The sequence below is a fragment of the Rhineura floridana genome, chromosome 2 (assembly GCF_030035675.1).
Source record: "Rhineura floridana isolate rRhiFlo1 chromosome 2, rRhiFlo1.hap2, whole genome shotgun sequence".
In the NCBI taxonomy this organism is placed as follows: Eukaryota; Metazoa; Chordata; class Lepidosauria; order Squamata; family Rhineuridae; genus Rhineura; species Rhineura floridana.
Window position 1 is genome coordinate 61,316,241 of NC_084481.1, and position 24,340 is coordinate 61,340,580.

Here is a 24,340-nt window from a genome sequence, read left to right on the forward strand (position 1 = left end):
CCCATTCTTCTGATAAAAGCCTTTGCTGGATTAAAGAGCCTTTCTCAGAGGAGGGACACCATTAGATCCAACCCATAATCTATTCCAAAAGATAGATGCACTTGCTCACCTTTGCCCAAACATTAGAGTTGACTTCGTTTCTGCTTCATTGAAGATGGATGGGGAACAGCAGATGACAATGGTGGTTCTACAATTTCCACCTAAGGAGTCCTGAAGAATTCGGGTCATTTTGCTGTCTCGATATGGGACATGTGTTTTCTGATTAAGAAGGATAATACAGGTTCAACACACACACAAGTTTTTAAAAAGTGATGACAAAAAGCAATATATAAACTAACCCAGAATATGTAAAATTGTTTTCATGTTGCTACGGTGAGTTCATATGATTTCTAATAGATTGCCATTTAATCTGTCACGGGTTTAAAATGGAACTGAAAGTTGCTGCAGTGGAAAGTACAGCGTTTCACTAGCTGGCAAACAGGAAAAAAACTTTTTTAAAAGTTGCAACTATCAATTTTGTGGTAAACTACAAATGGTATTATTTGGTGTGCAGATAAGATTACATCATCATCGTGAACAAACTAAAGAAAGCTCCAAAAATGAGGATCCCTATAATATAAATATCACTTAACAATATCAATAACTAGCAGTGGATTTTTGCTAAATTTTGTTGACACTGGACTCTATCGTCACCACTGCCACCCCCACAGCATGTTGGACGTTAATGCACCATGGAGTCACAGTTACATAACTATAGTACACAGAAACTATATTGGCACAATACTGTAGCTTTTTCAACATCAATACTATTCTCCATGAAATATTCAAGTGGGGAAATGATTCTTGTGGCATCTAAAAGACTAACAAATTTATTATGGCAAAAGTGTTCAGATATATTCATAGGATAAAGTGGACTCTAGTCTGCAAAGGCTTATGTCACAATAAAATCAATAGCAATAAGCATCTGTATAGTGATTTTGAGTGTTCAGAATGATTCCCACACATTATCTTGTGGTAGTCCTTATAGCAACACTGTAAGAAGAATATTATTATTTTCATATTGGCTTCCCTAAGACAAGTTCATAGCAAAGAGAGTGGCTTCCCTAAGACAAGTTCATAGCAAAGGTAAAATTTGAACCAAGGGCTTTCCAATGTGTAGCTCAATCTTTTAATAATAAACTGGAGTACTCTCTAAAGTACTGTCCACCTCTATATTAAACAAAATAGTATTTATCAGGAAGCATTTTGAGGGACAAAAACTTAACAGTAATAATATTGGTGCAAGGATTTCTGCCTGCACAACGGAACATTCTCTGTCTCTCCTCCCCCAGTGCACCACCCAGCTCTGTTCGGGGGGTTCCCCTAACCCTCCAAAGAAGATTTAAGTAGAGTGTGAGGTGTGCACTGGGAGAGGAAAGGGGGAGAACGTTCTGCTGCACAAGCAGAAATCCTTGCACTGACAAAATGAGTTAGATGGATACTGTGCAATTTTCATATATACATATGTAAAAAGTCACAGTTATAAAAGGGGGAGCTTCGGCAACCTACAAGGGGCAGGGGGAGCTCTAGCAAGCCCTGTGGGGGAAGGAGGGAGCTCTGGCAATAGTAGGTGGGATTGGCAAGCGAAGCAAGCAGGAGCAGCAGTCTCTAGTATTTTATAATATTGTAAAAAGTGTTTCACTGATCATTCCAAAAGGAAATATTTTTTCACATTTCTTCTTTCAGTTTCCTATTTTGGCTAAGGAAAATAGGTTTTCTCATTTCCCCCCACATCTTCATATTTTTATTTGCATATATTGTTTGTTATATTAAAAATCATTAAGGCCTAGCACGTTCAAGCAGCCTAATGTGGGATGTTTGCATCACAGCTACATTGAGACTACCCAGCACAAGACATTTGCAGAGATCATCTTCTCATGCTGCTTTGGAAATGTCACCCACAACAATGACACATACAAATATCTTAATATGTAGTGTAGCAAGTGACCACACATGAAACTGAATGCACTTATGATTGTGCATTTATGAACAGAATAGATTTCCATCATAAAGAGCAGGGGTAGGGAGCCTCCAGCCCCTGAGCCAATCATAGTTCCCCAGGTGGTCCTGTGTTGCCCCAAGGCCATTTTCCCCAAACCACACCCACCCGCTGATATCAGTAGTGATGTCAGCTGATGGGCAGGAGAACATGGTTTAAACCTGCCTTGGTTGTGCAATCCTGTTCCAAGCAAGGAACAAGATCACAAGTCAAGGAAGCAGGATTCAATCCCTGCTCATCAGCTGAGTGAGGATTAAAGTCCTGTGTAAAAATACCCTTTGAAATAGCTAAGGTGTGACAGCTACTTCAAAGAGGCTTCTGCAAAGGCTTTAAGACAGCTCCTGTGCTCCCATTTGCTCAAACAAAAGAGCAGTGGCTGTCTTAAAGCTTTTTCCAAGTTTCCCTTTTTAATTATCTCTGATTGGGAATTTAAAGAGGGAGGGGGAGACTTGGATGAGGCTTTTACAAGTCACCCCTCCCTCTTTTAAGTACCTGATGGTAGATAATTAAAAAGGGAAGAGCAAGGAAGAGGCTTTTCCAAGTCTCCCACCTTCCCCTTTAAGTCTCAGATTGTGAAGACTTAAGGGAAGAATAAGGGATTTTGGCAGATAGGCACCCCCGCCCACCTGCTAATAATCTGATGTCATAATGATGTCATGCAATTGACAGGTGGGCAGGGCTGCCCACTTGTCAACTTTGGTCCACAAGGCATATCCTGATAAAGGGGATAAATGTTGGCTAACACTGGAGCGGGTTAACATCAAGCATCTTTTCCATCTAGTTTAAGCTGAAGATGTATGCATCTGCACCTAGAGGTGGAAAACTGCGGAAAATAGTCATGTGCCACCAAATGATCACTATTTTAAAAAGTTGGAATGACTTACAGTTCCTTCTGCCAGTGCTGAGATCACATTGCCCAAAGCAGACAAAGACTTGTTAATATTTTTAGCTTCATCAAGAACAGAACCCTCTGCCCCAGTTTTGCTGACCTGCCAAAGAACAGATATTGGTCAGTGAGCTCAAACTCTGACAACTGCAAACTAAGATAAGTCAATGTAAAAGGTTAAACATTTGAAAGAAGCTCTACCTCAACTTACCCAAGACAGAGAAGCTAACAATTTGCAAAGCTGCAAAGTTTTTGTATTATTCATAATAATGTTATTAAAATAGTGCATTGTCATTGGTTTTCTTTGCTAATGGTATATAAACATAACAGGCAAGTGGTTTTAAAATTTATTTCATTTATATTCAGTAATTCCTTGAAGAGCTCAAAACAGCTTTCATATGGCTTTTAAGGAGTGCCCCATTCTGGCACCTTACAGAGCCAGATTTGCTCAGCTAGAGCAGAACAGTGTCCTCTATTTCTAGATAATCCCCTGGGCCTTCTTATGTAATGGAGTACCACACAATATCTGCGATAGGACAAGCTGGGAGCTGAATGTCTTGCATGGAAGGTGCCCAAGTCTTTTCTGGAAGAGCTACCAAGATGGGCAGATACTAAACAATGCAGCACAAAGCAGTCACTGTGCCAAGAAAAGAAAAATGCTCTGCTAGGCATTTATTTTATTTATTAGATTTATATCCTACCCTTCGTCCAAGTAAAAGCCCAGGGCAGCAAACAAAAACACTAAAAACAATCCAAAACATCATTAAAAGAGACTTTAAAATATATTAATACAAAACATCCTTAAAAACATACTAAAACAAAACATCTTTAAAAACATATTTTTTAAAAAACAAAGCTTTAAAAACATATTTAAAAACAATTCCAACACAGATGCAGACTGGGATAAGGTGTCCACTTAAAAGGCTTGTTGAAAGAGGTAGGTCTTCAGTAAGCACCAAAAACATAACAGAGATGGCGCCCGTCTTATATTTAAGGGGAGGGAATTCCAAACAGTAGGTGCCACTACACTAAAGATCTGCTTCCTATGTTGTGCGGAACGGACCTCCTGATAAGATGGTATCTGCAGGAGGCCCTCACCTGCAGAGCATAGTGATTAAATGGGTATATAAGGGATAAGACGGTCTTTCAGGTATCCTGGTCCCAAGCTGTACACCAACACTAGAACCTTGAACTTAACCGGGTAGCCAATAGGTAGCCAGTGCAATTATTTCAGCAGCAGGGTAACATGTTGGAGATACCCTGCCCCAATGAGCAGTCACGTTGCCGCATTTTGCAGCAGCTGCAGCTTCCAGACCAAACTCAGGGAAGTCCCACATAGAGCGCATTACAGTAATTCAGCCTGGAGGTTACCAGTGCATGGACAACAACATGCCAATTTATGGCATGTAAATCTGGAAAAAATTGAAGAGCCAAAGACTTAAACTGGTGGTAGGAAATAGTGATTATTTGAAGGCTGTCTAACATTTATTGAAAACCATGTTGTTCAGAGACACTAAACTGAACTATAAAATAGACATTAAAAATAAATGTAAAACAAACATTTTAAAGGCCGGAAACAAAAATATACTTTCAGTATACGCCTAGTGAAACTTTTGACTCATTTCGTCAAACAGCAGATACCATGTGACAAACTGCCTTTGAAACACCGCTCAGCTTCAAAAGAAGTTTGCTATGTAGCATTGCAGGAGAGTACTAAAGCTCTCTTCAGGTTATATGGACCTAGTTACAGAATCCCTGGACCCTGACATAAAGACCTATCTTTAAGTAGAGGAAGTGCATGAATGACTGATTTTGTTTTAGCATTCTGCATTCATTTTTGTCAAAATGTCTATTTTAATGTCCCTGAAAGACAGCACTTCCAAAAAATCAATTTGGCAACCGAAATAATAAATTATCTTCTAGCAACCACTTTTTTGTTGTTCTTTTTGGTGGTGTCATCCTTTTCTCCCGCAAACGAATCTGTTACGTGTGTGTGCGCGCATACACACAAGTGCCATGCTCCTACACCCCTATCAAGATGGCAGCCAGAATGACTTTCAAGATATGATAGCTAGAGTGAGCATTTTCCAGAGGTGGCCCAGACTTCATCCAAGGCAATCTTTTCAACTATAGGCTAAAGATTTAAAGGGATTCCTTTCCAATTTAATATGCATTCCCTTATACAAAATTATGCATTGTAAAGCTACCACTGTCATGCACCACTAAGAAATCAATAATTTTACGTAGAGGAATAATGTGTTTTTGTTACCTTTTCACTCCCAGCCAAATCTACCAGATAAAGTTTTCCACTGAGTTTTTTTTCAGTTTCCACATTCTCTTGTTTGATATTAATTAGGAAGATACTATGACTTCTAGAACTGTGTTCATTCATGTCTACAAAAAGAAAATTCAGTATCTTAATTGTGTTATATAAAACATTACTTCAAATGTCTATTTTCTAAGAACTGACCAAATAATCATCTTATTTAATTTTGTCATGACCATCTTATCAATAACTAATGTACTAAAACAAACCAACAAGACACCCTCCATTCAAATGTAAATGTTAAACCAACTTGTGTACACAAGAGAAAGTGAACAATATAACTAAGTGTGAGATATTTATAAGAAGAACTTGAATAGAAGTAGGGCTTTTCTGTAGTGGAATGCATGTTCATCAGAAGTCTAAGAATCACAGCTATTCATCCCTTCTGCAAGACTAACTAAAAATCAGGCTTGAAATATAGACCATGGATGACAAAAGGTAAAAATAGATTCAACCAGACAGAAAAACATAATGCAAATCCAAAGAAAGTAAGGAGTGAAGGCTTACAGTCTTGAAAGCTAAAGTTATTTAAAAAATATGTTGTAACCTTAGGTTACAGTCTGTTCAGTTCTACTGATGGTGAAACCACATATGACTCAACCAAAACATTAAAGTATATCAAACAATGTTGAGTCATCCCTACTCAGTCCCAGGCGTAAAACCGTGCAGCAGCCAAAATGATGGAACTATCAGCCATTACAAAGAGCACATTTTTAAAAAGTTAGCCTTCAAGACTTTAAGCCTCCACTCCTTACTTTCTTCAGATTTGCATTATTATTTTCTATCTAGCTAAGTCTGTTTCAACCTTCTGTCATCCATGTATAAAAAGTTTCATGGCACGTAAACTTCACTCAGTGTACAATAGCATTTATGACTTTACTAGACAACATTTTTGCTCTTTGCATTACATATATGCAGCATGGTTTCCTTAGATTTGACAAAAACAAAAGTAACATATTTGTAAAAACTTGGGAGTAACAACATTTTACATAAGTTAAATGCCAGTGCTCATAGTTGCTAAATAAGTCAAACATTTTATAGAATAATCTTTTTTATAAAAAAGCAGTGATCTCCACTAAGAGGAGAATTTATTTGGTATATTGTAAATTTAAAGATTAAAAAGACCAAAAACATGGCTCTTTCTTTAAAATGCTAATCTTAATTATGGAAGGGCCACAGCTCCGTGGCAGAGCATCTGCTTTGCATGCAGAAGGTTCCTGAATCAATCCCTGGGATCTCCAGGTCCAGGTCCAGGACTGGGAGAGAACCCTGCCTGAAACCCTGGAGATCCACTGCCAGTCAGTGTAGCTTGATGGACCAATGATCTGATTCAGTATAACACAGTTTCCTATGTTCCTAAATGTGAAAATGCTTTTCAAGTTGCACAAATGGTAATCTATATTACCGCTATGCATTGGGAACATCAGCATAAGAAAGCTGAGTGAAATTATAGAGACTAAGCAACTAGATGAGGCAATTGTACCTTTTCTGCATCATAGCAGGCAGCGATACAACATTAACTATAATTTTAGCATGGTAGAGTTTGCAATTATGTAGTTAGAGCCTAATTGCAGGCTTAGCAGTGTGTAAATGCTTACTTGTAACAGCTACATGGCGGTTTGTTTTCCCTTCATCAATGACATCCATAACTTCTTCTGGACTAGAGACAAACCTTTCTGTACAGCCCTATAAATTTAATATTCAACATTTGTCAGGCAAGGAGAATTTGAGAGAGGCAAAAAAACCCTGTCTGTACAAATAGTCTACATAGTCTCCCCAGACCAAAGCCAAAATTTTGTCCTCAAGTTTATGTTTGATACAACCACAGATAAGTACACCAACTGAAGAGTAGTTTCTACAGTGCCGTTTAATAGACAGTTCCAGAAGGCTGTAAAACCCAACCATCAGTGTTTGATACACTGGCTATGATTACCCTGCAAAATTCTACAAGACAGATCCAGGAGACTGGTGATGTAATTCTTCAGCCGCAGTCTGTGTGAAGTTTAGGAGTACATTGATTCCTAGTCAATCCATATCCCATTATTCCAAATTAACCTACCTCGTTCTTTTGTATTAGGGAAGCAAGGGTTTGAAGTTGCCTTTTAAGTGTCAGACAGAAAAACTGTAATAAATCAATATGGCCAACCTGCCTTGACCAGTATTTTCCTACAGTTTGTTACACATATGGGATTGGGTCAGATTGCCCATGGGTGGAACTCCACTCACAGGACTCTTCTGTTCACAGAAATCTAGATCTAGTTCATTATGTCTGATAATGTATATAAAAGGTTGGAGAGAGAGAGAGAGAGGGAGGGAGAGACAGAGAGAAAGAGAGAGGGCAAACCACATAGACGGGAGAGAGGGAACACCAAAAAGGCTAACAGATTGGGGTTCTGATTAAGTTCTGAATAATAAAGACTGAAAAGGACATTTATCACCCTGATACCTGGAACTTTACACTAACCTAAAAGCACCATCCTTTCTATGAATATTAAAGATAAAATACTTCCTTTCATATTCATTAAATATTAATATTAAATACAGCTGTTTCATTTCAATAGGATGACTAAATAAATGAAACCATTTAAAAAAGAAAATGAAGCAAAATTATTAAAATCCATTAATATTTCATAAAAGCGATGCCTGAATTTAAAGGTTATTATTGTTATACTAATTATACCATTCCATTCTCCAGAGTTAGAGAGGCTTACTGAAGTACTGTTGAAGATAACATTCACAGCACCATAAAGAAAAAATTGGTCTAAATAATCAAAACTGAATATCTACTGTAGCACACAAACAGCAAATTATTTTGTCACAATTGCTTGGGGGAGGGGTGTGTGTGTGTGCATGCATGCCTTTCTCTGAGAGAAAAGAAGTCAAAATTTACCTACACAAGGTCTTTTCTCGGTAGACAAAAAATATCAACTGGGAACAAAAATTTGGGGAGACTGTTCTATTTCACCAGAATTTGGGGGATTAAATGAGGTGGCTGATATCAGACTAAGGGCGCAAACCTCCTGGTAGTTACATCAGGCTGAGGGGCTTCAGCATGCAGTATAGCTGCAGAGGAGGAGGAAGAGTATTGGTGCCACCAGGCTCCACTGGCAGAAGTCTCCCCCAGGTGCAGCTGAGGTGCAGCCAGTGAACTCTGCCACCACTCGGAAGCAGCCAATGCCCAGCCAGCTCAGCTGAGACTGGCACAAGTGGAGCTGGCAGAAGGTCTGTAAAAGGGGTGTTCCAGGGGTGTGTCAGGGTAGAACTGAGGGGAGGGAGGCTTATGCTACATCCTGAACCCATCCAGCTCGTTCTGCAGCCCTCAGTCCCAGCAGCTGATACACTGGGAAAAGGGGGGCAGAAGGAAAAATGCATTTCGTTTCCTCTTGCTGAGCCCTCCCAGTACCTGTTGAATGGAGGTTAGATGTAGCAGCCACTTCTGCTGGCTCCACTTCTGCCAGCTCTGCTGCCATCAGCCTCTCATGAATTGGACTGAGCCCTTAGTTATACTCTGATTAACCCCGGTGAAATCAATGAACTTCAGTTAGTCATGACTTAAGTTGGATACCACCCAATATGTTTATCCATTTATCTCCTTTTTGGTGATATTTATGTTTTTTGGCTCTGATAGTTCAGTAATGGGACTACTACATTTCTAGCTTTCTCTTCTGTATATGGGGTTGTATCCAGTGCTGCTGTTCTGCTCACACAGCAGTCTTCCACTTGAGCTACAGAACCTCCCGATCCCCTCCGATCCCCTGTGCACCCTCAAAATCTGCTCTACAGGGTTAGGGAACCCTCTGGAATAGATTTTGGTGGGGCGTGGGAGAGGAGAAGAAAAAATCCCATTGTGCAAACAGAACTCCAATTGCACTGTGTTGGACTTCTATTCTTTCTGCTGTTATGCATTTGTAATTTTTTATTTTGTGCTAACCATAGATATTTTGTTAAGCTGCCTTGATGGTGTCTGAGGAAAGGTAGCATAGGAATTTAAAAAATACTATAAATATATGTAATCATACAAAACAAGCTTCAGTCATCACTAGAACAGGGCAGTTTTTAAAAAGTTATTCTGTCTTATAAGAAGAAATGCTTTTTACCTTAACATATGGAACTCTGTTCTTATCTTCATGAACTGCAAGGTTTGTCTTTGAAACTAAAAAAAGACATGAGGAATCACTGGTAAAGATAGTGTACAAATTGGATGAGCAGCAAGAATAGTCTGAATAACTCAAGCAGATCCTTCCATGGAAGAAAACTTCAATTTAATTTACATGAGTTAGCAACATGATGTATGTAGGATATATAATGCCAATAATTAGTTCAATTTAAAAGCACAAGACACAAGAAAGACTCATCTAGACTCCAGAAAAAAGTGCTCTGACACACATATTTTTTTGACTTGCTCAAGAAAAAGATACATCCCAAAAAAAGTTGGGAGATGTGATGCATTTCTGCAGAGTGTAACTTTTCCCTATGCTTCAACTAACAAAAACGTAAGTATGGGATGCAGCTTGGTCTGTGCATAAAACCATATTGTAACCAGAGGCAACCAGATACAGGAACAAAGCAATAACAGTGCCACTTCAGCCCAGTTCAGATGTCACATTTTCAGTCCAGCAAACTGTCCTCCCATCACATGCCCAGCTTAATAGAAGATGTCTGGTTTGTAAAATCACAGCTTGCCAGGACTCCCAAACCAGGGAGCTGTATCAAATCATGATTTGGAATTCTAGTTTGTAGAAAATGATCAAATCATATGTTCCCAGTTCAAATGTCTTGATGTTTTCAAAATGTGCTGCTATGTTTTGGGGGTTTTTTGGGAGAGGGGATTTATTGTTTTGTACTGAATTGTAGTTTTGTATTCTATTACAAGCAGTTACATTGTATGTTACACAAACTTGTTATTGAGCGGTATATAAATATATGAAATAAATGAATAAATAAAATGTTATGGCAACTAAGCTGATCACATGACAGCATGAGCTTGTTGTTCGTTCCCAATCCAACAAACTGTAATTTCTTGGACTATGTGCACTAGGCCTCACTGCACAGAGAACTTTAAACCAAAAAATTAAGATTGCTTCAACATTTTCATTTTATTTTTCAAAAGGAGTGAGTCTGGTGGATCAGCAGCTAGTTAAGTAACAGGAAGAGGAGAGTTGGAATGGACAGTTCTCTCAATGGAGGAATGTAGAAAATGGACTCCCTGAAGGATCAGTATTGGGACCTGTTTTTTACCATTTAGAGCAGAGCTTGAAAGTAATTAGTTACAAAAATGAGTTACTTGCAATTCATTACCTTTTTGAGGAATGAGTGGATAATTCTTTTACATTTTGATTATAATAGAAGGAGGAGGAGTTATATTACTTTTGAGGGGTAATTGTAATGTTTCCAGCATTACTTTTGGGCATTACTTGGAGGTGAGCAGGGGAAGTCTTCTGCTCCTCTGATTTGTGCCTCAAATTGGGCTTCTGTGCAGCATCGCTCTTCCCTCGTCCTCTGTGGGTGGGTAGGAGGCAATGAGGAAGGAGGTGGAGAGCGAAACAGGGGTGGAATGGAAAAAATAATTGTTTTAAAAAATTGACAGTGGTGGAGAAGAATGGAGTGGAGGCAGAAAGGAGCTGGAGGGCAAGAACATGGATAAAGGAGGAAAAGGAGGCAGCAGCAGAATGAACAAACTGTGGAGCTAAAAGAAGACAACCTGTGTGTGTGTGTGTGTGTGTGTGTGTGCGCGCTGTGTTTGCACTTGGCGCACAAAGTGGCCTCCCTGGATACTTTGCTGCATTTGCAGTGTTTTAACCTTTTTGCGTCTCAGGGGAATATGTTTGCTTGGGTGGGTGTCCCTTAGTTGGTGGCAGGGCAGAGTCCAGGAGGTGGTTGAGTGAGAGAGATTATGCTTGCTTGGCTGACTGTGTGTGTATGTGGGGGGTTGAGCTTGGTTTGATGTGCAAAGATCTGAGTAGTGGCCTCTGCCTTCCTTCCCGCCTCCCTTTCCAGTGGAGAGACCACCACTGCTATCTTATGGATAAAAAGAATTATTCTACTACCTCTGTGTATGTTTATTTTTAATGTTGTTTTAGGCAACTTAGGTGTGCAGCAGCCAAGGCCAGCACCTTGTAGGCACTCTAGTTTTTAAGTAACCTAAGTATAATTGCAGTGATTACTTTTGAGTAGTGGTAAAGGAATTAATTCCTTTCAGAACAGTTGTAATTGTAAAGGTAATTTATTCCTTTTTGGGGCCATGTAACAGTAATTGTAATTTATTCCTTTTTAAAAGTAATCTTCCAAGCTATGATTTAGAGTTAGGGGTGAGCAGTGAGGTGATCAACTTTGCTAATGATACTAAATTGTTCAGGGTCACCAAAACAAAAACAAAAAAGGATTGCAAAGAGCTCCAGATGGACCTCTCTAAACTGAGGGAAAGGGCAGTAAAATGGCAAATACAATTCAATGTAAACAAGTTTAAAGATATGCATATTGGAGCAAAAACTCTCAATTTGACATATACGCTTATGGAGTTTGAACTAGCAGTGACTGACTAGGAACGACACCTTGGGGTCATAGTGGATAGCTCAATGAAGATGTCGACCAAGTGTACAGACACTGAAAAAGGTAGATTCCATGCTAGGAATTATTAGAAAAGGAACTGAAAATAAAATATTTTCACTGCCGATATCATAATGCCATTATACAAATCAATGGTGCAACCATATTTGGAATATTGTATACAGCTCTGCTCATGCCACATCAAAAAGGATATTGCAGACATGGAAAGGATTCAGAAAAGGGTGACCAAAATGGTCAGAGGGATGGAGTTACTCCACTAAGATGAAAGGTTGCAGCATTTGGGGCTTTTAGTTTAGAGAAGAGGTAAATAAGAAGAGATATGATAGAAGTGTATAAAATTATACATGGAATGAAGGAAGTAAACAGATAAACATTTTTCTCCCTCTCTTATAACACTAGAACTTGTGGACGTCCAATGAAACTGAATATTGGAAGATCCAGGACAGGGACTTCCGGGAAGGGTGACTTCGCCTGTGCCTGCCTTTGAGACGAGCTCTCATCTCAGAGGAAGCTTTTTCAGTTTTAAAATCAGTCAGAACGTTTTTTTTTTACTGGTAAAGACTTTCTCCCGGGCAGGGAGAAACGTAGAGATTAACCACAAAAGCCTGTGTTTGTTGGGAGGACTGGATTTCATTAGTTTATGAGAGAAGGTTCAGCCAGCAGTGCCGGACGGACTTCCAAACAAGCTCTAACTGATTAAGCGACACGTTTATCTTTTCTTCAAAGGAAAATGGATTTTAACAGGCAAGCATCCTTCTTTCTATTTTTATCATCTGGTTTAAATTGTTGCAGCAAAAAGAGATTTGTCAATGAATCAGCTATAAAGAATCCCTGGGTGAGTTATAACTCTTCTCTTTCATTCACGAAATTAAGGAGGAAAGAAATTGAAAAAGCTTATCTTTGTTATTATTGCAAAAAGCTGGCCTGGAATTTGTGCATTTTAAAGATACAAACGGATGAGGGATTTCTATTCCGAGGAGAGAAAAAAATAAATAAATCTGATTTATGAACTTTTGGAGTATTATATGTCTGGGACTATTTTTTTTGGTCTATTTCATTTTGACGAATCTGCTTATTCACAATGCCACTAACTGTTTTGATGCTGTGAACTAAATTTGTTTTGCATTCCTGAACATATAAGAGATAAGGCAGGCTGTGCTGTCTACACTGGGATGTCATCAGGCTTGGAATATTAACCCAATTGTTGCTGGAATAAGAAGTGGTTTTTTTTTTCTTCGTGGTTTTAAGAATGGCAATCAAGAAAGTGGCTGAGATCCTGGAAGTAATTATGCTTCAGAAAATAATGGATGAGATTGAGATAGCGAAACAAACCCTGAGACAGGGTAGACAGGAGATGAAAATTGAATTTGGCAAAATGAAGCAGGAGCTTAAAGAAATAGGGGATCTTGTGAGAGAGGAGGAGGATGAGATCAGAGATACAACTGGACAAGCATTAGAAGATGAAAAAAGAAAAATTAAAGGGAAGATGCAAGCCCTGGAGATTGGAACAAATGTGGAACTGGAAAAAGATCTGGAGTTTATGGATATTAGAGATAAAATTTACTGTTTGGAATTCAACGTTGTCTCTGAAGAAATTAATGAAGATATTAGAGATAAAGCTATCAATGTCTTGGATAAATTTCTGGACTGGAATGATGTGATGAAGCTTGACATAGAAAAAATCTATGGAATTAATTACAGATATGTGACAATGGAAAAACTCTCAAGAGATGTGCCAGTGCATTTCGTAAAAAAGAAGAACAGAGATATGACTTTACAACAATATTTCAGCAACACATTCAGAATTGATGGCAAGGAAATATTTGTGATAAAGGAAATTCCCATCAGACTCTTATTATATGACTATGGCTATGACAGCAAGATTATTATGGGATATTGATAATGGAAGAATGGCTACTGAAATTACTGGACTTAACAGGATTATTGAAGATGGAAGATGGAATTAACATTGATAATGGAAGAATGGCTATTGAAATTATTGGACCTAACAGATTTGATGAGATGGATTAATCGACATGTTTATTTGGAGAAAAATTGATAGATATATTTCTCAAGGAATTGAAACCTCTCTTTGACTTTTTGTGGAAAGAATAAAGTAATGTTTATGAGATTTGATGATTAATTAAGATAACTACTGGAGGAAAGTGATTTTGTAATATAATTTAAGAGACAGGTTTGTCATATATTGTAGACCTATAACTGATCTGCGACAAATAGGAAGTCAACATTTTATTTTATTGTTTAATTATTTTTGTTTTGTTTTGTTTTGTTTTTGAAAATTTGAATAAAAATTAATGATAAAAAAAGGAAGATCCAGGACAGATAAAAGAAAGTACTTTACACAGCAGATAGTTAAACTATGGAATTCACTCCCACAAGAGGCAGTGATGGCCACCAGCTCAGATGGCTTTAAGAGAGTTTCAGACAAATTCATGGTTGATAAGGCTATGCTCTGCCTCCACAGTGAGAAACAGGATGCTTCCAGATACCAGTTGCTGGAAATTACAGGAGGGAGAGTGGTCTTTAAACTCAGGTCCTGCTTGCTGGCTTCCCTTGGGCATCTTTTTGGCCACTGTATAAACAGGATGCTGGACTAGATGGGCCATTGGCCCGTTCCAGCAGACTCTTCTTATGTTCTTAGGAGTGATACTGCAACTCATTGACTTGTTAAGTACATATAGTTATAAAATATTTAAGTTATTTTTTATCAAAAATTACTTGGAAGTACTCCCATAAAAAAAAAAAGATGGTGGGAGATTATTGCTTCAGCTGCTACTAACACCAAGGAAGAGGGAATCTAACAATCCTTGGGGGCCCAGGAAAGGTCTGGTAAGAAGGGGGATCAGCGTGTGTTGACACAATTCTCTGCTCTCTGATCTCAAACTGCCAGGGAGTTTCCCAACTCCTAAGCGCCAACTGCCCCCCTTCTCCTCAAAAGCAACCCTTTGTTTGCAGAATTCTACATTTCTGGCACTTGATGATCATCTCTGTGCATCCAAAAAATGGCAAAGACAAGCCAAACAGCCTTTGCCTCTGAATATTTATAGTTTATTTAATTTTTTTATCAGGGGTGGCCCACCAGATCTGCAATCCCTATAACCCCTGACCATTGATCATGCTGGCTGAAGCTGATTGCAGTTGGTCCAACAATATATGGAGAGCTACAACTCCCAACAGTCCCAGCCAGCATCATCAATGGTCAGGGATGACAGGACTTGTAGTTCGGCAACATCTGGAGGCCCAAAAGGCTAGTTCCCCCTGCCTTAAGCTGTTGATATAGTCTAATGACCCAAATTCTAAGATTTTCAATGCCAGTAAACAAAACACTTAGAAGTGGCACTGAAGGTTGTGGAGAGCAAAGGGTCAAATCAGACCTTAACGTTGGCAGTGTATAAATATATTAAACCACATGTTTAGGGTCTAGTCCTTAGCCTACACATTTTTTAAAATTAAACTTATAACAGAAACTCATTATGGTTATTATAGCCCAATTATAGTAAAACAACACCAACACATACACACACAAATGTGCTGGTTTACTTACCATCCAGCAAATCCCTTATTTTGTCCAAGTAAATCTCAAAGTAGGAAACCTAAAGAAATGAAATACACTAATAACAAGTTTGTAAATGCCTCCAACACTAACAAAAGGGACTATAAGTGATTACAGTAAGCAGACAAAAAGTTCTACAAATGATGTCCCAAGCAATAAATATGTAGATGGGGAAATAAAACCCTCAGGGAATAAAACCACATATTGCCACTGGTTATACTCTCTGCACCTCAACAACTGGACTGTTCTCAGGCTTAGAGCAAAAGGGAAGGCTGATCACACCTTTTTTCTACCCCCCCCACAATTACTTTATTTAAAACTTTACTAGAGCAATATTGTTGAGGCTCCTAAGCCTTCTTGTTTCCCAGACTATATTGCAGTTTAGATACAGTTGTCTCACTCCACAGTTTGGTGTGCCTCTCCTAGAATGTCTTGATCCAGTCAAGCCTCCCTCCCTCCAACAAAAGTGGATTTTCTGAGCCGTTATGGTTGCTAGGAGACTTAGAGCCTGGAAGGATAAACACCCAACTTCTATCACACAATGGCCTGAGGACTATTTGACCATATTATACAGCCACAAGAGTGGCTGTATACTATAGCCAGCATAGATCTTTTGCATTCCGCAATGTTAAATTGAAAATACCCCCCAATGTCATTCTGATGCTTCCCATAACCTCATTTCAAAACAAAACTTTACAATTATAGTCCTGAACTTAGAATTCTTGCTTAACAACCCTCTAAATTTTCATGGTGATACACAAAACAATAAGAGAGAATCAAGAGTTCAAAATGTAAAAAGAGAGAAAAAAATCAAACTCCTGCTGGATGTTTTTCTGTAAGAGTTCTCATAATTTGTTAAAATTAATTAAAAATCACCCATGTTCACAAAGTACCTGTAATCCTATTACTGACCATGCGCCATACTCTGACCTTCATCTTCTGCAGTTTAAAAGTTTAAAAAATGCCTGGTCGATTTTTAATTAATTTAAATTTTTTTATATTGAACTCAATGATAGTGTCGGGCATGCTCAGTATGAACCAACTGCCAGTGTTCTAAAAGCCAGACTAATTAGGGGGTCACACCCACACCAGACCTTTATTTCACTTTACACAGTTATGGCTTCCCCCAAAGAATCCTGGGAAGCAAGGGCAGCGCCAAAGGGCAGACAGGTTGGGCCCTGGCTGAGGGCCCCTGGCTAGGATGTGCCCACGTACCACACATGAGTGCCATCAACCAAGATGGTGGCAGAGGCTTCAGCCCCTTAGGGAAACCTTGGCCGCCATATTTATTAATGGCAGCCCTGTGCACGCAGCGCACGCGGCCACAAGACAGGCAAGAGAGGTTGGTGGAGCAAGGGAACAGGCGGGTGGCTTAGAAGCTCCCTCCATGCGATCCGTGGCAGCGATCGTGGGTCGGATCGTGGAAGGGGAGCACAAGGCAAGGTAGGTTGGTGGGGCATGTGTGTGTGCGCCATGGCAGGCTGGTGACCAAAGGCAACAGCATGCGTGGTGCCAGCCCTGCTGGGAAGTGTAGTTTGTGAAGGCTGCTAAGAGGAGACTCCTATTCCCCTGACAGAGCTCCAGTGGCCAGAGTGGTTTCACAGTCAGCTGCTCTGACTGAAGCTCTGTGAGAGGAACAGGGCATCTCCTTGCAACTCTCAGCACCCTTCACTAACTACACTTCCCAGGATTCTTTGGGAGAAGCCATGACTGTCTAAATTGAAATAAAGGTCTGGTGTGGATGTGGCCAGTTTTGGTTTATATTGGGTGGCAGGCTACATGTGCCTGCTGTAGAATAAAAAGGTGGGGGAAAGCCTGAAAATGATTCTGTTCACAATGTTTTCCTTTTGGAAAGGAAAGGGGTTTCCCCTCTGCCCAGTGCCCACCCACCCATCCAATCTCCTCCCCTTCCCCCTACCTCCCCCTCCCCTCTCTGCCCTTCCCCCAAATCAGTTTCACCTATCCTAAGCATGATGGCACAGGAGTAAATCCCACTGAACTCAAAAAGCATGCAAATGATCCAACCTGCCCTCCCTTCCTCCTCCCTCCTATTCCCTTCACTCTTGCCCTTGCCTTTCCCCTCCCTTTGCCCCTCCTTCCCCCTTCCCTATCCCCTTCCAATCTCCTCCTTTTCCCTCCTCCTCCCCCATGGTCAGTTTTATGTAGGTTAAGCATTATTGGATGGGAGTAAATCCCATTGAACTCAATAAGCATAGAAATCATCAGACCTGCCCTCCCCTCCTCCTCCCTCCCATCACCTCCCTTTTGCCTCTTCCCTCCCCCTTCCTTTGCCCTTCCCCCTACCTTTGCAATCCCCTCCCTTCCTCCGTTACTTTACTTTCGTCTCTTCTCCCCTCCCCCATGGTCACTTTTACCTATTCTAATCATGATTGCATGGGAGTAAATCCCATTGAACTTAATAAGCATGCAAATGATCAGATCTGCCTTTTCCCTCCTTCTCCTTTCCTCTCTCTCCCCTCTTCCTTCTTCCTCCTCCCCTGCGCACTCTAGCCCTCCCTCCTTCTTCTCCTCCTCCCCCTCACATCAGTTTTTCCTATCCTAAGCATGATTGCACAGGAGTAAATCCCACTGAACTCAATAAACATGGAAATGATCAAACCTGCCCTCCTCTTCGCCTGCTCCCAAATGTTACCAAATTCTTCCAAGCTACACAGGAATTGGATTGGGTTGTGAAAGTCCAACCCAAATTGTGTTTGAAGTTTTACAAATTTGTAGAGCAGTTCAATATCTCAGTGAGGAGGTCAGGTCTCCTGCTCCCCTGGTGCATTCACTATAGCTGCCCAATTTCCCTGCCTTTAAAGTTTGATAGAAATACCTGTTGGCTATCAGCACATTCTTAAAACGCAAGGGTTTTTTGCCTATTAGTAAACAGACATCCATTTTGTGTGGCTCTGTATTTGGACATCTGGAGGGCTTTTATATTAATATATGTTTAACTTAAGATGGATGTACTGATGCTTATTGTGAGCTGCTGGTAGTTTTTTATTATAATAATTATTAATATACATTTTTTTGCCCCATTTGTTAAATTTACAAATAAATAAAATTAAAAATAATGTTTAAAAAGTCTCCCTACAGCCCTGATTAAGAACTGATGTCTCACACAAGACATAAGATTTAAAAGAAAAGTACTTCCTTCTGAAAAAACAAGCTGCCGTATAAATACCCCATTTCATACTACAGGAACAAACAATAATGCAAACAGAGAAAGGCATACGTACAACTTCTCTTCCCATTTTGTTTCACCAGCAACTGCAACACAGAGCAGTCACTATTAGCTTATTAAACTAAATGCAAAAGTTCATCAAGCCTTTTAAGTAGAGACCTTATTCCAGTCTGTGTTGGAATTGCTGTTTAATGTTTTTAAACCTTCTGTTTAAAAAAATATAAGTTTTTAAAGCTTTTTTTTAAAAAGATGTTTTTAAAGCTTTTTTTAAAAAAATTTAAGGATGTTTTGTTTTAATATATTTTAAAGTCTGTTTTTATGATATTTTAAAGTGTTTTTAGTACTTTTGTTTGCCGCCCTGGCCTCCTACTGAGAGGAAGGGCAGGATATAAATCAAATAAATAAATAAGCATGTCTCTCTGTGACACTATGTTTCAAAAGAAACATTCTCAAGCTTTGACGGTGGCAATATTTTATCCAGAAAAGCATGGAACTGTTTGATGAAATTCTTCATTTCAGGGCCAGAATGCCTGCATTTTCAGATGACCCCTCTCTTGTGCAATCAGCTTGCACAATCATTCAGTGCCATTCAAGTACATTTGCTGTCACAGCAGTGCAAAGCAGTCAATTGTTTTAACACTGCATCGCTTGCAGAGTGGGGGGAGGAATAAGAAGAGCTGAGTGGCCTAATTTTAAGAATTCATTTTCTCTCTTTTTTGTGCACTCAGAGGAGAGAGGAAAAAAGGGGGGTTGCCTAACATTAGAGGAAGACCAAAAAGATCTCTACTCAAATTGATTTTTTAAAATTCCAAATAAGATCTAAAATCTGGTCAGTCAATCACCCCAATCCAGCAAGGGTTACCCACACAAGAAAGCAAAGCTGTGTTATTAGAAGAGAAATAGGGCAATGTGGACAATATATGCATTGCCTGGGAAGTGATGGTGTCAACTAATGACTGGCAGGTGCATGCAAGATCTTTGCAAGCAACCATGATCATGTAGCAGCTCCTTCTACAAGAATCTGTAGGTTGGAGCACATGGTTCAGTATGCTAGCAAGCTAAACATGGTTAACATTAAACAGGGTCTGCAAACCAACTTCTAGTCCTGGTTTCATAGTTCAGATTTTAAAAAGCTAACAAAGCTCAGCATTAACCATAGTAAGCACAAACATAATGCTGCAGTTAATGAGCGAGGGGAGAGGGCAGGAAGCACAAACCAAATCTCCTAACCATATCCTAAAAGAAGGCTCGCACTGTAAGATTTGTCAAGAAGAATTGGTGAGAGCACCTAAGTTCAACTGACCCTCAATGTATCAGCACCAAGTCGATGTATTAGGCAAATCTTAACATTTTATTTGCTAATCAGCCACTTTGGGTGTGAGAATTGAATCAATATATCCAGTTCTCCCCCAGCAAAGCTTGACAACAACCACAGTGACTGCAAACATATAGGGCTTTATGAATGCAGCACCATGTACAGTTGCTATAGTGTACCAGGATCTCTGAATCATGTCTAATCTCAGTCAGTAATGAGAACAATTTTCCAGCAAAGCAATAAAAATAGTGGGACCTTCCTAGGAAATACTAGTGGATAAGCAGCATTCTTAATCCCTTTAAATGCTTAAAACGATATAATTTTTTAATTGGGTGCTACTACATCTGATTAACTCAAACCTATGCCAATAAAAGAAAAAGCTATCGGCCTGGTACAAAACTAATCCTGCCATAAGTGCAATATTTGGTTCAATAGCTCACTCCAGGATTATCCAGCAGCTTCTTAAAGCTTTTATATGGAGTCGGTGTTAAGATGTGCTAAGCTCTTAAATCTTGATCATATCATTATGAGTGACATACAACACAACTTTCTTTCCACAGCAAAATGCAGACTGAACTAGCTCAAAACAGGATTGTGTCCTGTCACTGTATCCAAAGGGAAAGTGTTTCATAGGCTTCCACAACCAAATTTTTCAAACACTGCACCCATATATGAATTTTTAGCTCACATCTTGGTTCACATTTCTCCAAGTCATATTTGATACATTAATTTGCTCCCACCACCACCACCAAAGAAGGCAGACACATAACAGCTCATATCTTGTGAAGATCTCCATATAGAAATGCAAGTATTTCCATTTTTTTAGAAAAATAGAATTTTATCTGAGATACTGAAATCTTGACAAGCTACATTTTGTGAAAATGGAATACTGTGAACCCAAATTTATTCTGGGTCTACGGTTTTGCTTAAAGAAAAAGAAATCACGTGCAAAAGTGCAACCTTTCTGAATGTGTTTGAAGTTTGACACTTCACTCAGCTTCCTTTTATCTGGCCATTGCATACATTACATGCCATTTCACATTTACCTTTATGTGAAATTCTAGGTTTTCATCCATGGAATAGATGTGATCAAAGATGTCATGCGCAATTCTTGGAATTATTCCCATTAGCTGTGGGTCATGTAACTTCCCCTAAAGACACAAAAGGTAAAAAGTAAGTTGCAGAAGACTGTTCTGTGTGTGTGTATGTGGGTGGAAGCATCTTCATAAAATGCACATTCATATCAGCCTTGAGCTTATGGCTTTCCAGTGATTTTCTACACACATGTAGAATCACAAGTATTAATCATTCATACATCACTGCTTTTCAATTTGCCTTCTGAGAGGAAGGGCACAATATAAATTTAATAAATAATAATTAAGTTCACAAACTTCACTGTGTTCTGTCACCACAGCAATCTTGCAAGATGATCACTATACTTGCCATGTGGCAAAAACTGTCGATAAGAATATGAAATTATGCCTATTTTACACACTGTGCTTATTATTAATAATAAATTAATTGTGTCTTAATTCCCAGCATTGATGGTAGAAGGTGGGACATGAGCTCGGATCTTTCAGATCCACCTCCAACTCTCCACTGACTTCTGTCCCTAGTACACTATTTATCAGTAGTGCAGTTGTTAAGAGACAGAGATACGACTCAGGCAAATCTCCTCTGCCATGAACTCATTAGGTGCCCTCAGTCAAGCCACAAAGACCCATCCCATTGCAAAGTACAGATAATACAATGGCTCTGTAAGATAGGCAAAATATGTGAAAAAAGCAATATACAAACGCTTGTATTTATTATGATATATTATTATTACTACTACTATGTATTCATTACCATCACAATCAGTAGCCTTTTACTCTATCCCTTATGCTTACCCACCACCTCTTTACCTAGTTCCTGGGTGACCTCTTTTTTCCTCACTTTCCCTACTGTGAAGGCCTGCAGAAGGACTATGTCTACTTATATCCTTGAAAAGCTCTTGACAAGCTGGTTGCAAGCAGTTATCACACAGCTGTGCAACACGGCACCAACTCTACACCTCAGCATTATCTGTAACAGTGTACTAAATTAAGAAAATAGGAAGGTGCCTTATACCACATCAAACTGTATGTCCATCTAGCTCAGTATTATCTACTCTGACTGGCAATGGTTCTCTAGTTTAGAATCTCATGCAGAGGTTTTACACCTGACCTGCAACCTGACTTAAAGAAAAAAACTGAAGATGCCAAAGATTAACTCTGGGACCTTTCACATGCAAAGCACACTCTACTACTAAAGCATGCTCATTCCCCAATTATGTGTCTTTCCTGGCACTGTCTTTATAAATAAATACACTTTTATGGCAACAACTCAAACAAGTCCCTTTCTGAGAGTATGGAGTAAATGTTTCTGGTAAACAGTTTTTAATGCTTAGAAGGCAGCTTCCAGGCTACAGATAAGAGACTATACTACCACGTAGTTGTAAATTAGTCCAAGATGGAAGAGGGGGTGTAATGGGACTGCAATAAGTCTGTGGGCTTTTTTGCTGGGCCTAACGCCAACATTACTGGTGACATTCACAGTTAGCTTTATTTGATTAATTCAGGAGCTTTGAAAATGAAAGAGCAGACCATTTTCCTGACTGCATGTTATTTTTCACTTTTCTTCTGGAAGCAAAAATTACTCAGATTATAAGACGTCAGTGTTACAATAATAAAGAGCATCCCCCTTTACTTTGCTTGTGTTATCTGCAATATAATGAAAACAGACTTGCAGTCCTTCTGTGAAAACAAGAATGCAGTACTTGCCCTCTCAACCAACACTTTGCAATTAAAAAGACAGCACTATGACCACCCTGACTAAAATGTAAAGGTCTTAATCTGAAAACAATATCCAGGGATGTTTTTGTGAAAGGTGGGCAAGGGTCTTAAGAACAAAGGGCTTTGTAATAAAGGACTGGACACGGGCTCTCAAGAAAGGCAAGATCTTATGAACACAGTTTCACAGTACATGTGGCCAGAACATTAGAACATATGAAGCCAGAACATATGAACTTCACTACCTTATTGCCAAGCAGACCCACAAACATATTAGGTTTTTTGCACATGTGCACACACATGTAAAGCAAGACAAATCATTCCACCCAAGTGAGCTTAGTACGAACAGAATGAAAGACCAGACTCCTCTTGTCCTCTGCATACATCAGCAGTTTATCAGCTGAAACAATTTTGATACTGTTGTTAATAAGTAAGGCTCAATCATCTTTGGAAATAAAAATATATTCATTTAATGAACAAGCATCAGATGTTTCAGTCAAGGATGGGACAATGTGAACCAGGACAGCATGGCAGGCCTGGTGCTGCTATTGAGAAAGTTGATAGCAAGAGGGCAGGAAGAAGAGAGCAGATGGTCAATCCAAGATGCTCCCTTGCATGGACAAAGGAGCAGAGCAAGACTAGTTTTCTAGGCCTTATACTTTTATTTCATGATAATACAGCAACATACTAGCGAGGATCAAAGATATTGGGGGAGCAGAATTAAAGAAAAATAAAGAACACTCATTTCGCCCTCTTCTCTACCTACTGAAAGCCCAGCATTCACTCTCGAAAGGCCTGGTTCTACATCTTCAAAAAATGATGTATTCAGGGCCGGCCCCAGGAATGCGGGGGCCCTTGGGCATCAGCTTGTCCTGGCCCCCAGCGTGCATGTGTGTGTGTGCATGCACACGCGCACACGCACGTGGCCCCCCACGCCTCCCACATACCTGTCTGCTGTCTTTTACCATTGCCCTTAACAAAGATGGAGGCCACGGTTTCCCTATGGGGATGACACCTCCACCACCATCTTTGTTGATGGTGCTACGCGCGCATCTCTGCCATCAACTAAGATGGCGGCAGGGGCTTCAGTGCCTTAGGGAAACCACGGCTGCCATCTTCGTTAAGGGCAATGGTAAAAGACACCAGACAGGTAGGTGGGGGTGTGTGGGGGGCACAGATCGTGGAAGGGGAGGCTGAGGGGCCCCCTGTAGCTCCAGGGGCCGTTGGGCCAGTGCCCTACCTGGCCGCCCTTTAGAACCGGCCCTGGATGTATTATTGCAGGGCTGGGGAACCTTTGGCCATCCAGATGTTGCTGGACTCTAAGTCCCATCATCCCACATCATCCATATTGGCTGAGTTGATATCTGACAGCATCTGGAGGGCCACAGTTTCCTCAGGTCTGTATTATTGAGAACGGCTCTAGAATCAATTTTTGATAAGGGCGGTCAATACATATTTTTAATAAATACAAATAATATGTTTACAGCCCAGCTAGATAATGTACCATTTCTCTCTCTCCGTACTGCTTCACAAACAAGGAAGCTAACATATCAGTCAGTTTTCATTAAAGTTCTCAACTACAGTTTCCTTCAGGCATAATGTGCTTTATCACACTACAACAAAACCGGTGGAGTAGT

At 39.7% G+C, this 24,340-nt stretch overlaps 2 protein-coding genes across 4 annotated transcripts in view; one reads left to right on the top strand and one right to left on the bottom strand.

Moving 5' to 3' along the window:
- The window catches only part of LOC133376522 (uncharacterized), a 72,717-nt gene extending 58,822 nt beyond the window's left edge, over positions 1–13,895 (top strand). For all 3 annotated transcript variants that reach the window (XM_061608830.1, XM_061608829.1, XM_061608828.1), the window contains one exon: positions 12,217–13,895. In XM_061608830.1, coding sequence (XP_061464814.1) covers positions 13,067–13,717 — 651 coding nt within the window. In that variant the 5' untranslated portion in view covers positions 12,217–13,066 and the 3' untranslated portion in view covers positions 13,718–13,895. The remainder of the gene's footprint in view (positions 1–12,216) is intronic.
- The window catches only part of KIF5C (kinesin family member 5C), a 125,307-nt gene that overhangs the window by 55,446 nt on the left and 45,521 nt on the right, over positions 1–24,340 (bottom strand). The window contains exons 4-10 of the mRNA XM_061608827.1: positions 20,940–21,044; positions 15,383–15,431; positions 9,348–9,403; positions 6,849–6,936; positions 5,194–5,318; positions 2,923–3,027; positions 110–258 (exon numbers count right to left, since the gene is read on the bottom strand). Coding sequence (XP_061464811.1) covers positions 110–258; positions 2,923–3,027; positions 5,194–5,318; positions 6,849–6,936; positions 9,348–9,403; positions 15,383–15,431; positions 20,940–21,044 — 677 coding nt within the window. The remainder of the gene's footprint in view (positions 1–109; positions 259–2,922; positions 3,028–5,193; positions 5,319–6,848; positions 6,937–9,347; positions 9,404–15,382; positions 15,432–20,939; positions 21,045–24,340) is intronic.